Here is a 13,585-nt window from a genome sequence, read left to right as displayed (position 1 = left end):
GTATTAAGAACCAAGGGTTCCCAAACTTTTGAATGGGGTTATTTTTATAATTTCAGCTTATTTTTTTTTCTTGTGGACTAAATGTCAACATCTTTTATGTAAAATATCTTACTCAGGACAGTACTAAATAAATAATAACATGCATTTTGTATGATCTCTCTTATTTTGTTAAAATTATTCACATATTCACAGATTCTGCAAGGGGTTCCCAAACTTTCGCATGCCACTGTATATTATACTGTATACATTTATTTGTATTATTATAATAACTATTTGGGGCGGTTAAATGGGTTTATACCAAATTTTTTTAAATTATGTTTTTAATAATAATAAATATAAAATATTATATTGAAAATTATGTCGAAATGCAAAATGCCCCCTTTTATGGTCTTAAAATATAGGCGCCATTTCCTTTATGCAAAATATAATTACTTATTTACTTACACTTGACATGTTCTTGACAGAATGTATTTTTTGTGAGATTCACCTATAAAGTACTTTATGTAAAGCATCAGCATGATGTTCATGATCAGATGAATCAGTTGCTGTTATTTTATTTCACTCAAAATAATGATTGTTTTTTAATAAGATATTTTTTTTAAAATAAAATGAGTATAAGCATAAAAAACAAAGCATTTTATTGGCCAGTTCTAGAGCGATCATGTACCCAGAACAGAGACAGAGACATCTCAGTCTCATACTCTTCAAAGTGATGTGGGATAGTGAGATGTTGAATGAATGGAGGAAACAACTGCATCTTTGTCCTCAGATCCTTTAGCGGTTCACTCACATCGCAGTGAGCTCCATCTCTCCGACACAACTCTCACAGCAACAGCTCTCCATCACTTTAACTGGCACAGTGTCACGATTATATGACACAGATTTGAGGACAATCAGGATGGGTTTCGCCACAATTTTGCTTCTTAGGATATTTGATTCAAAATGTATTAGTTAAAACCTACCCTGACGGTCAAAAGGGTTTTTCAAGGGTTCCTTTTTTTATGTTTTAGGCTAATAGAAGTCTCTTATGCTCACCAAGTTTGCATTTACTAATTAAAAATACAATAAAAACAGTAATATTGTGAAATAATATTACAATTTAAAATAACTGTTTTCTACTTGAATATAGTGTAAAATATAATTTATTTCTGTGATCAAAGCTGAATTTTCAGCATCATTACTCCAGTCTTCAGTGCCACATGATCCTTCAGAAATCATTCTAATATGCTAATTTGCTGCTCAATTATTGCCAAATTGTATGGGTGCTTAGTTATTAATTTATTATTATATTATTATCAGTATTGAAAACAGCTGTGCTACTTAATATTTTTGTGGAAACTGATACATTTTATTTTTCAGGATTCTTTGATGAATTTTGAAAAGAGATGCATTTATTTGAAATAGATGTAACATTATAAAAGTCTTAATTGTCACTTTTGATCAATTTATTGCATCCTTACTGAATAAAAGTATTAATTTCTTGACTCTCTCTGGTAGTGTATCACAGTTTCCACAAAAATATGAAGCAGCACAACTGTTTTCTACATTGGTAATAATCAGAAATGTTTCTTGAGCAGCAAATCATCATATTAGAATGATTTCTGAAGATCATGTGACACTGAAGACTGGAGTAATGATGCTGAAAATTCAGCTTTACATCACAGGAATAAATTACATTTGAACATATATTCAAATAGAAAACAGTTATTTTAATAATTTCACATTATTACCATTTTTACTTCAAATAAATAGGGCCTTGGTGTGCATAAGAGACTTCTTTCAAAAACATTAAAAATCTTAATCATTCCAAACTTTTGACCGGTAGGTGGCGCTAATGGTTTTGAAGGACTGAGATTGAGATATCGAAATACTGAGATTTCTAATTTGTAAAATGGAGCTTTAAGTAGAACATTGCATGTTTTTTGTTGGTCTTAATGGAGTTTCAGTCAGTCAGTGAAATACTGCGTTGTTTCGAGACAAACAAAGGTCTTCCATGTGACACGCAAACATTACAAACCCAGAGCCTGAAATCAATTCATTCCGATTTATTCCGCTTCACGGTGAATTGTGCAATTTGTCAAAGTCACACTTTTGATTGAGGCCTTCATTTGATTAGCATTTCATCACCCAAAAGCCCCTGCAATGATGTCAGAGCTGGAGACACGTCTGCCGATGAGGTGCAAACCGGTTGTGAACTTCATGCACGATGATGATTTGAGCGTTTAAGGTTCATCAAGTGTTTCTTTCTCTGAAATTGAGCCCAGTTGTTTCTCAAATTCTAATTTGCATGCTGGTCTGTGATTGGATGATTGTATAATAGGGCAACAGGTCAGCCCATCATATAATTTCTCTCTGCGCGAAGCTCAGTGTTTTGAATGATAAAAACTCTATTCAAGTTCATATGCGTCTGCTCTCCGAACTTAAAAACAGAAACTGCTGTAATCTGAACATCGGTTTCCACCGAAGCAGGTCAGAATAGTGGAACGCTTCTCTAATGAAAAGCAGTCCTCATTCGTGCTGCTACATCTCTGCTGGAAGTCACATGAAGGTGAGGATGTTGGAGGACTCTGGCATGTTTAATGTTTCTTGCTTGGCTGCTCAGCCTTATTTTCATCAGAGCTGTGATTTGCTCCCACAATGCATTGCTGCTTTTGAGATGATATTTGCCCTATATGCAAATGTCAGATTAGGATTTGAATAAGATCCTTGAGATGACCTCCATCTGGAATTTGTAAATAAACAAGAGCCACACATGAAAGGAGAGTTTGAGAAAGGAAAGATGAATGAAAAATAAAGCAATTAATTAAATGTAATTAAAATCAAACTAAATGTAATTCAAACAGAATTTAATTTAATTTAGCAGATTTCAAATGATTACAAAGGTGTTTCAGCTTAACATATAAAATACAGTTTTGAGTTTTTTTTTTTTTAAAGCTTTTACCAAATATAAAGAATGAACAGGAGAGTTATAGAAATATTACAAAACGAAACTGAAAAATAAAATGTAATTAAAACGAATTATTATAAAATAATTAAATGTCATTAAAAATAAATGTTATTGAAATTTAATTCAATTTAATTTAACATTTAATTTAATTTCAGGTTTGAGGATTAATATAGGAAAAAAAATATTTGTAACAAATACCAGTACAATAACCAGGTATTTAAGTTTATCATAAATAAATACAATTTCTTTTATTCTCATGCATATTAACTAACTGAATACAGTTACCCAAATTCTAACCACACTCTTTTTTACAATGAAAAAAAAAAATGCTGATTGTAAGAAATCTGAATAAATGCATTTTGAAAATATGATTATTTAAATAAAATTGAATAAACAATGGCATGATTTTTTATTTGAGTGCAAAAATCTTACCTGTTTCATTAAGAGTATGAATGACTGACAAAAATAAGCATCACATTAAGTTTATTAGTTTATGTTAAAATTGTGTGATCCAAATGGATGGACATTTTTGATGCAATTCAAATACATAAATCTTAAATTTAAGCTTAGTTAGTTCAGCTTGAGTTAGAACATGATATTTTGCTGCTGATGATTCCAGGTTGATTGACAGGTGTTTATTCGACCGGTGGGGTTTCTTGATTATTTGGGAGAGTCAGCAGGAAGCTCATGTTAACAGCGACTCCGTGCTGGTAAACCCAAACAGAGAGCTTTACATGGAGAGGCTTGAGGAAACTGGTCACTTTGAGCTACTTTACCAGCGGATTCGCTCTTCACTACAGTGTTAGGTAGTTCATCTCAAAATGGAGCATGCGGTGTGTTTACAGACGTGGATTAGCATGTGCACAAGGTGACTTTGAGTTTGTGGAGCTTCTGCAGAGTAAATAAGCCGATAATGGCTTGAATTAGTGCTTGGCCGTTGAGTTTTGATTTGACCTTTTAATTTAAAAGATAAACGAATGTCAACTTTAGGCTGTACTCATGGTTTCAGAATGCTATGGATCCAGTACTGTAAAGTATAATGGTATACTTAAGTAGTGAATAATTACTACATTCATATATCATTGTATGTACAGTATGCTGTTTATTTCAGCAAGGCAAAAAAGCAATTTTTCAAACGCTGTGTGAGGCATTGACCCTCCAGCCCTGCGAACCTTGACGATGCATTTGTTTCTGATGACATCAGGGACTTTACACACATCTGTGAAAACCAGGTGCCTTAACCAGTAACCTGGCAACAAGCCGATCAGGACCCCGTCAAGGTTGACTTCCTCGCTACCTGAGAGAGAAACAGTTCTTATTTAAGCCGGAAATTGAAATAGCATTTAAAGGAATGAAAAAAGGAATGTTATTGTTGCAGAGCTGCTCTGCATTAATATTCTAATATAATCTGGTTGGTGAAGAATGAATGGGAGAGTTTGTGGTTGCTGTCCTTTATTTTCTCTTCTATTAAAGGCTCATAGTTATGAAAATTCTGAGATAACATATTGCAAAAAAAAAAAAAAAGTGGCGGAAACAGGCTTCCATATTTTCCATATTTACTTTTTGGTATTGAGTGATTTCATTCCAATGCGTTGTTGGATTGGGTGTCTATTAGGTGATCACTAGGTTTTGGAACAGAAGAGCATTGATAATAATGTTAGAAGCATTGTGACGAGGGGGGCGGGGTCGAGAGCCGTGGGAACGGAGCGAGGCCGGTGGAGTTAATGGATAATGAGCGACACCTGCACCACTCACCGGTCTCGAGTCTCACGGAGGAGCTCCGGAAGGATATAAAGGAGGAGTGACGACAGGGAAAGACGAGAGAGGACCAGGCCTGGATTTTATTTTGTGTTTTGGTTTCGTTTGTGCGCGGCAGTCGTCCGTGAGGGGCTGTCGCGCTATTGTGTGTTTATTTTATCAAAGTTTCTTGGAGTGTTCGCCGGTTCCCGCCTCCTTCTTCCCGTGACTAAGAACTGTGTTACAAGCATATTGTTTGATATGCAAAGATGTTCAGTTATGTCTCTTTTTTTTTATATACTGAGAAAGATAATATGCATGCTTTTACAAGACATTAATAGCTGTATAAACAAATACATACTGCAATTAGTTTATGCAGCATATCATAAGACAGAAAGCATCTTTAAAGCAAACATGGCAGCTGAACACAGACACAAGTGGAATGATGAAGCTGTCAAAACCGATGAAACGCGCTATTGTGTGTTTATTTTATCATTAAAGTTTCTTGGAGTGTTCGCCGGTTCCCGCCTCCTTCTTCCCGTGACTAAGAACTGTGTTACAAGCATATTGTTTGATATGCAAAGATGTTCAGTTATGTCTCTTTTTTTTAATATACTGAGAAAGATAATATGCATGCTTTTACAAGACATTAATAGCTCTTATAAACAAATACATACTGCAATTAGTTTATGCAGCATATCATAAGACAGAAAGCATCTTTAAAGCAAACATGGCAGCTGAACACAGACACAAGTGGAATGATGAAGCTGTCAAAACCGATGAAATGTATTTGAGCGGTTCCACAGGAATGATTTAAACATCTGAAGCTTTAGTACATACTTGATTTTCATGCCCTTTCCACATAAGTGGTTCTGCTCAGAGAGCCGCAGTGAAATGTCATTACCTTGAGTTACCAACGAGAAAGTCTGTATTTTTATCCGTCCTGTGAGAATGAAATATTCCCACGGAACAGAGCGGCTCCGGTGCGGTGTGGTTTGCTAACCGTAATTAACCCTGGTGTTTATAGGGCTGGATTTGAGCGTGTGGCGCCCACACAAGGCTCTCTCAGTGTGAGGATGAAAGGTGCCTCAACGCCGCTGGAAGAAAAAGGTCATTCACAATCAGAGCCCAGAGGGGAGGCCTTGCCCTCTCGTTCTTTACCTCTCCTCTCTTACAACATCAATCACAATCTCTCTAAAAATCTGGTTGAAATTGTTTTTCCAGGTGCTCGCAGCCAATCACAGCCGATCACTGATTGTTCCAGTGTTGTCATTTATAAAAAAGGCGACTGAAAGAATGATGTGCTGATTTGATGTAATTTGTAGGGAACAAGAAAGGGGAACAAAACAACATCTATTTTGATCAAACATCATAAATGTTAAACAATAGATTTTACTCATCATAATAATACGTATACATGAAACACAAACTCAATAAACTACTAACTGAGCACAAACTACCACTAGAATATCACATTATATATATATATATACTGTGTGTGTGTGTGTGTGTATATATATATATATTCCAAAGGGTTTTAGAATATTTACATCAGTATATATAACAATATATATATTAGGTCAAATTTATTGTCACATAGGCACATTTATTTTTTGTGTCTTTATCAGCAGGTTACTTTTTTATTTTAAATAATGTGAGCAGATGTACATTAACAGAATATTTGTTTTAGTTCGTGAGATTAAGGACTGTAATTATACAACCTTTAATTCATTTTACTCAGTTTGAGGAATGGAAATGTTGAACATGTTTGTTTTAATTTGAGCGCAGAGTGAGAAATGCTGATCAGTTTGCGTTATCATCAAACGTCTGTAACTACATGAACTGTAATCAACAGTACTTGTGTGTTTTGCATTTTTCATCCCACTAAATGTGTTTTCTCACATTTTGACTAATAATTTGAATATCTTGTGTTCATGTGCAGATATGCGTGCCTGCTCTGCAGTAAAGCAGATTTTGTATTATTTATTTGTTTTGTCATATTTTGACTGTAGTTGTCATGTAGATTAAAGGTCATTTAAGGATTAGAGACGTCATGACTGAAAATCCATGAACTGTTTTGTGCTGCCGCAGCTTGAGCAAACAACAGCAACATTCACTCCGACTGTGACACAGCGAAGATAGCCTGTTTCTTAGGGTAATAAGTGTTTAAATTGCAGCATTTTAACCTTCATCTTACACGTAAGGGTCAGACATGTTAATAGAGGACTTTTTTTCATTTTCTTATTTGTTTCTATTGTAACTTCAAAGCACATTTTAGGAAAAACATCTTTTCTTGAAAAAAGCATGACTGAAAATTCAGAGAAAGTCTCTTGAGCTGCAGTTGACATGCATTAAAAGTATAGAGCTATTTGCGTCATTGTTCAGATCTCAAAAGTCCATTTAATGTCATTGTTATCTAGGAGAAATTTAAGATCCCAAAGAGAATTCTGTTCCTATGAATTACCAAAGCAGAAATTAGCATTTTTTTCAGTGCTAAAAGGCTTACCTAAAAGTGTAAACTCAGAATTGTGTGGAAAAAATGTCAGAATTGCAAGATATAAACTCTTAAGAGTTTTTTCTCGCAATACTGATTTATAAACTTTCAACTCAGACTTTGTTTTCTTCAGAATGCTGAATTTACATTTACTTGCAATTGATGATTTGCGATTTCGAGACGCATTTCTGAGGAAAAAAGTTTGAATTTAAAGTTTATAAATCAGTATTGCGAGATAAACTTTCAATTGTTTATATCTCGCAATTTTGACTTTTTCACACAATTCTGAGTTTAGATTTTTCAATTAATAACTTGCAAGAGATGAGCTCACAATTTTGCAAAAAAAATCTGAATTTTGAATATATAACTCTATAACTTTAAGATCGAGATTTATAATTGCGAGATTTACATTTCTGAGTAAAAAAAGTCTGAATTGTGGGATATAAACTAACCGTTTATATCTAACTGTTTGACCAAATAACCTCTGTGATTTAGTTTTTAACTTCCTTTTTCTGTCTGTGCAGGTGGGATTTTCGAGACACTTGAGAATGAACCGATTAGCGTGGAAGAACTTGCCTTCAAATTCGCTGTAACCAACATTAACAGAAACAGAACTTTAATGCCCAACACCACCCTCACCTACGACATCCAGAGAATCAACCTGTTCGACAGCTTCGAGGCCTCCAGACGAGGTTTGATTCTTACATGTACACACTGGCAGACCCTTTTATCCATTACATGCACAGACCAGTTCATGCATTCCGTGGGAATCGAACCCATGACTTTGGCATTGCTAGTGCCTCGCTTGACCATTTAAGATGCAGGAATGATGGCAAAAAGAGCTCAGTACCAAAACTTACATGATTGTATACACTGTAAAAAATATTTTTTAGAAGTTGTACATAAAACAAATATTATTGGAATATGTTTTAATTTAAATAAATGTTTTATTTAAAAAAAAAGTAAAATATATTTTTATATTACTTTTCAATGAATGCAGTATTTCATGTTAAAATAGGAGTCAATGCCTTTAAAATCCCATTTTTGAAGCCAGATTAAGTGAATCCTTCAAGGCTGAGCAGGGAACATTAATCGTCACAGATAATACATTCTAAAGTGCATTCGGAAAATACATTCACTTGTCTTAAGGTCAGTGTTACTCTAATATAATTTATTTGCAATTTTTCTTAGTTTTACACATTTATTATTATTATTTTTAAGACCACCACATGTACTCGTGTGTGTGTGTGAGTGGATGTGTTGGTTTTGCACTCTTGAGGTTTTAGAGTTTCACCCTGTCATTGCTGTGTACTTTTTTCGGCATTGTGTCAGATTTGTAGATTATACACACAAAAATTCTCAGAATTCTCAGAGTTTTTGTCGATTTCCCATTCACTTCCTATATGGTCAGTCATTTTTATAGTGATATAGATAGTGAATTGGTGGGTTTTTGTTAAATGTGAGCCAAAATAATCACAATTAAAAGAACCAAAGACTTAAACTACTTCAGTCGGTGTGCATTGAATTTATTTAATACACGAGTTTCACAATTTGAGTTGAATTACTGAAATAAATTAACTTTTCCACGACATTCTAATTTATTGAGATGCACCTGTAATTGCTATGGGAGCCTGTTTTCACCACAGAATAAAACATTTAAAAAGATAATTGTGACTTTTTATCTCACAATTTAGACTTTTTTTGATCCAAGTTTATATCTCACAATTTTGTTTTTTCTCTCTGAATTCGGAGTTTACATCTTGCAATTCTGTTATTTTGTATTTTGCCATGGAATAATAAAGAAAAAAAGGAAATTATGATTCTTTATCTCACAATTCTGACTTTTTCCTCACAATTGTGAGAAGAAAAAAAAAACTCTGAATTGTGAGATAAAAAAGTTGCAATTACCTTTTTAAAATCCTGTGGCAGAAACAAGCTTCTATAAATTGCATTTGAATACACTGTAAAAAAAAAATGTGATGATCAATAAGTTGTGGCAACATGTCAATTTCAACTTCATTTTTTAAGTTATACAAGATCCAACTACGCAAGATTTTCAAAATGAGTTAAAATAACTTGTACAGCCAATTTGATTGTATTTAAAAATTGAAGGCAGCAAGGCTAAACTATACTTTGCTTCCAAAGTATATTACTAGTCTTTTATGCTTAAGTAGAAAGAACGACTCCACCAGATCATCAATTGGGATTCAATTAGAAGTACCTGGGGTGTATTCAGAACATGGAAAATCAGCTTTCTCTTACTATGTTCCTTGGTTGTGGAACGATTTTCAAATTATTACTCCATTAGAAGCAACTCCTTCTTTGAATATTTATTTTTAAATTAATTGCAGCATGGAATGAATGAACCTTGTTGTGGTTTTAATTAAGCTGTTGATTTATGATAACTGTTTTGCTTTGGTCGTATATAATTTTGTTTTGTGTCTTATATATGTTACTTTTAAAATTTTTTGTGAAACTTCTGTACGGTCATCTTGATCAAGACTTCCTGGAAGAAGAGATTTCATTCAATCACAATGGGACCTTCCTGGAAAAATAAAGGATAAATGATGGACAAATGTTTTAATGGTGCCTGAGAGGCTCAATGTTTACACTTTTGGGAGAAATAAACCCATGAATGGCATACTTAAGAGACTGTATTTTGACATAAAAATCTTTAAGTGTGTTAATAAAGTGACTGATGTTCGTTTCTCAATGGCAGCCTGTGATCAGCTGGCTCTCGGTGTGGCCGCCGTGTTCGGCCCGTCCCACAGTTCTTCAGTGAGTGCAGTCCAGTCCATCTGCAACGCTCTGGAGGTTCCTCACATCCAGACCCGCTGGAAACACCCATCTGTGGACAACAAGGACAGTTTCTACATCAACCTGTACCCAGATTACGCCTCCATCAGCCGCGCCGTGCTCGACATCGTGCAGTTCTACAAATGGAAAGCAGTGACGGTGGTGTACGAGGATGCAACAGGTGGGATGGCTGATTTTTATTGCTCAGAAATTTCTCCTTCATTGCTTAGGAACGTGGCGTTCTCAGATATAACTCAAGTATCAACTTTGGCGCATATGCTTCATTCTAAAAAAATGTATGTGGGATATAAAACAGACACAAATTAGACAGTTATTTAATATATTATATTTATTTATTTGCATGAGATTGAACACAGGAAACACACACACACACATGTAATGGCCTCATACAGCAGTGATATAATTCAATAGAATTATATGGAACTTATCCAAGTGTGCAGGAATTAGATACATTTATCATCATATTATTATTGTGTATATACCGTAATTATCAACCATCCCGTGAGTGTCTGATGGTTGTTAGGATCTCAATGCTTTATGAAAAATGTCCATAATTCACATTTCTGCTCTGAATTTGACATTTTTGTGAAAAATGATGCGGTAAATATTGACTTCGAGATCATATCCGGGATAATTGGACTTTTCTTCATTATTATTATTAAAAAGATTAGGATATGATTAACTGTGTGTAATTTGTCAGGGCTGAAAAATATTAAAAACACCCCAAAACAGCAAGATTTCTGTTCGGAAAAAGAAGATTTTTCCTGTTTAATTTCAGATGATGAATATTTGAATTAAAGCTGAAAATCAGCTTAAAATGTTATGTGCTAAATCTGAGTCAAAGCAGAACTTGATTAACTCATTTAACACTCTACACTACTGTAATATATATTTTTTAAAGACGTCTCTTCTGCTTACCAAGGCTGCATTTATTTGATTAAAAATGCAGTAAAATCAGTAATATTGTGAAATATTATTAAAATAATATAACTGTTTTCTGTTTGAATGTGTTTTAAAATGTTTACTCCTGTGATCAAAGCTGAATTTTCAGCATTATTATTCCATTCAGAAATAATTCTAATATGCTGATTTCTTATTATTTCAATGTTGAAAACAGTTGTGCTGCTTCATATTTTTGTGGAAACCATGATACATTTTATTTCAGGACTGTTTAATGACTAGAAAGTTCAAAAGAGCCGCACTTACGTGAAACCTTTCTAAGATTATACATGTCTTAACTGTCACATTTGCTAAATAAAATAATTAATTTCTTTAAAAAACCTTTTGAATTGAAGTGTGTTTCTATAATCTTTGCTGATTTTGTCTATATAATATTTTTAGGGCTAATTCGTCTTCAGGAGTTGATCAAGGCTCCGTCACGCTACAGCATCAAAATCAAAATCCGACAGTTACCGATGGGAAGTAAAGATGCTCGGCCGCTTCTTAAAGAAATGAAGAAGGGGAAAGAGTTTTGTGTCATCTTTGACTGCTCATACCAGACTGCAGCAGACGTCCTCAAACAGGTAACACACCAGGACCGAACTTAATTGAGATTCCCTTTTAAATTCCAATTTAGTTTTGAGGTACCAAACAGGATGCAGATTTCAAATTTGAATGTTTGAACGCAATTTGAATTTTGAATATGACTAATTTTGGACTGGAAAAGCAAAGATTGTAAAGACAAGCCTTGTTTGTAAGTTCTAAAAAAAAGTTTAAAGTAAAATTTTATAGGCGCAAGACCTGTGTTGATTCTGATATTGTGAGATATTGTTACATTATTCAATTATGTCTGATGTCATGCACTGACAAATCAAATTATATTTATTGTGTTACAGCAATAAAAAATACTACTAATCCCTAAACTAAATCCCCATCAGTTGTGATGCATTTGATTGTCCCATTTTGTTTTTAAAAACATTTCTTGACATATTTTGTAAAGGATACAGATATGCTTTATTTCAGTGTTTTGATTTCAGGTCTCTAGATATTAAACGCATGCTTCCTGTTACAGCAGATCCTTTATTCAAACCTAACATTGGGAATGAGGAAAATAATAATCACAAATGATGTGAAAGGCAGTGAAAATGAAATCTGTGGGTTATTTGTTCATAATATGAGTGATGTAATATCTGTTTGAATGGAGGATGCTGGTGCAGATGGAGGTTTAACTTCTCTCTCTCTCTCTTTCTGCTGTAGCTCTTGTCTATGGGCATGATGACTGAATATTACCATTTCTTCTTTACCACTCTGGTGAGTTTCATATATGGATTCTTTGAGTTTTTCTTTGGTTCTGTCATTGTTTTGATTTGAAATTTCAACAAGGTTGGTTCTGCTGATGTGCATTTTGTTTTTAGTCAATAAAGTGCTGCAGCAATGACATATTTTTGTAGGCCAATCTGGAAATTCGCATCACTCCGGTTCCCTCAACAAAAACCCAATATGATTTTTCCATTGCCTTTTGGATTATTGCAGAAAATAAGCTCTAGGACCAACAAAAGTTTAAGATTCTTACAGGTTTTGTTTATCATGATAATCTTCACAACTATTATGAATCCTGAAGCCTAAATGCAACTGCCATAAGTAAGAAGCTAAATGTAGACTATAAACACCACGGTCACACATGGTTTCACTAAAAATTTGAATTAGTATATTTTGCAAGAGCGCAATTATAAACACAAAGAGGCTGTGAAAGTGACTATAGAATAGATGAATTTACCTTTCACAAGACAAATAAAAGATTTTTTTGAAAAAAGTCCCAAGGTGGTATTTGCTGAGGTATTTTATGTCATAGAATAAAACTTGAAAATATCTTGAGCTTGTGTTCACCACAGACCTTATTTTAGGCATTTACCAGAATCTCATTGACTTCAGGATGTTAAAAGCATAACTCCTAAAATCTCGTTTCTGGGTTTAGGCCTACAAAAATAGGTAATCCTTACCGCGCTCTACAGCTAGAAACCAAGAAGCATTTTAAGAAAAGGAATCTATTGTTAAGCTTCATATATTGTATGACACACTTCAGGATCTGTTTGCATTGGACCTGGAGCCGTACCGATACAGTGGCGTGAACATGACGGGTTTCCGTCTGCTCAACATCGACAACACTCATGTGGCGTCAGTGGTGGAGAAATGGTCCATGGAGCGACTGCAGGCTCCACCCAAACCCGAGACCGGCCTGCTGGACGGAATGATGACAGTCTGTCCACTCTCTCTCTATGTATTGTCTTAAAAATAAATGTTCCAAAGGGAGTTTTTACAGCGATGCCATAGAAGAACCATTTTTGGTTCCCCCAAAGAACCTTCCAGTAAACATTTCTTAAAAAAACATCTTTTTTTTTTGTGTGAAGAAGATTTTTATAATCTAAAGAACCTTTTTCCACTATAAATAACCTTTTGTGGAATGCAAAGGTTCTATATATGTTAAAGGTTGTTCTTGGAACCATCAATGCCAAAAAATAACCTTTATTTTATATATATGTAATATATTATTTATTTTATATATATGATATATATATATACAGTACAGTACAGTACAGTATACAGAATATATATGATGATACTGAATGATTCATATATATGAAGATATGGTA

At 34.1% G+C, this 13,585-nt stretch overlaps 1 protein-coding gene across 1 annotated transcript in view; it reads left to right on the top strand.

The window, feature by feature from the left end:
- Positions 1–13,585, top strand: part of LOC107722254 (glutamate receptor ionotropic, kainate 1-like) — a 33,509-nt gene that overhangs the window by 5,693 nt on the left and 14,231 nt on the right. The window contains exons 3-7 of the mRNA XM_016530534.1: positions 7,703–7,870; positions 9,898–10,155; positions 11,337–11,518; positions 12,192–12,245; positions 13,018–13,191. Of these exons, the coding sequence (XP_016386020.1) occupies positions 7,703–7,870; positions 9,898–10,155; positions 11,337–11,518; positions 12,192–12,245; positions 13,018–13,191 (836 nt within the window). The remainder of the gene's footprint in view (positions 1–7,702; positions 7,871–9,897; positions 10,156–11,336; positions 11,519–12,191; positions 12,246–13,017; positions 13,192–13,585) is intronic.

The sequence above is a fragment of the Sinocyclocheilus rhinocerous genome, unplaced genomic scaffold (assembly GCF_001515625.1).
Source record: "Sinocyclocheilus rhinocerous isolate Xijiao unplaced genomic scaffold, SAMN03320098_v1.1 scaffold2589, whole genome shotgun sequence".
NCBI lineage: Eukaryota > Metazoa > Chordata > Actinopteri > Cypriniformes > Cyprinidae > Sinocyclocheilus > Sinocyclocheilus rhinocerous.
The sequence above is the reverse complement of the archived record's forward strand: the minus strand, read 5'-3'. Positions and strand labels throughout refer to the sequence as shown.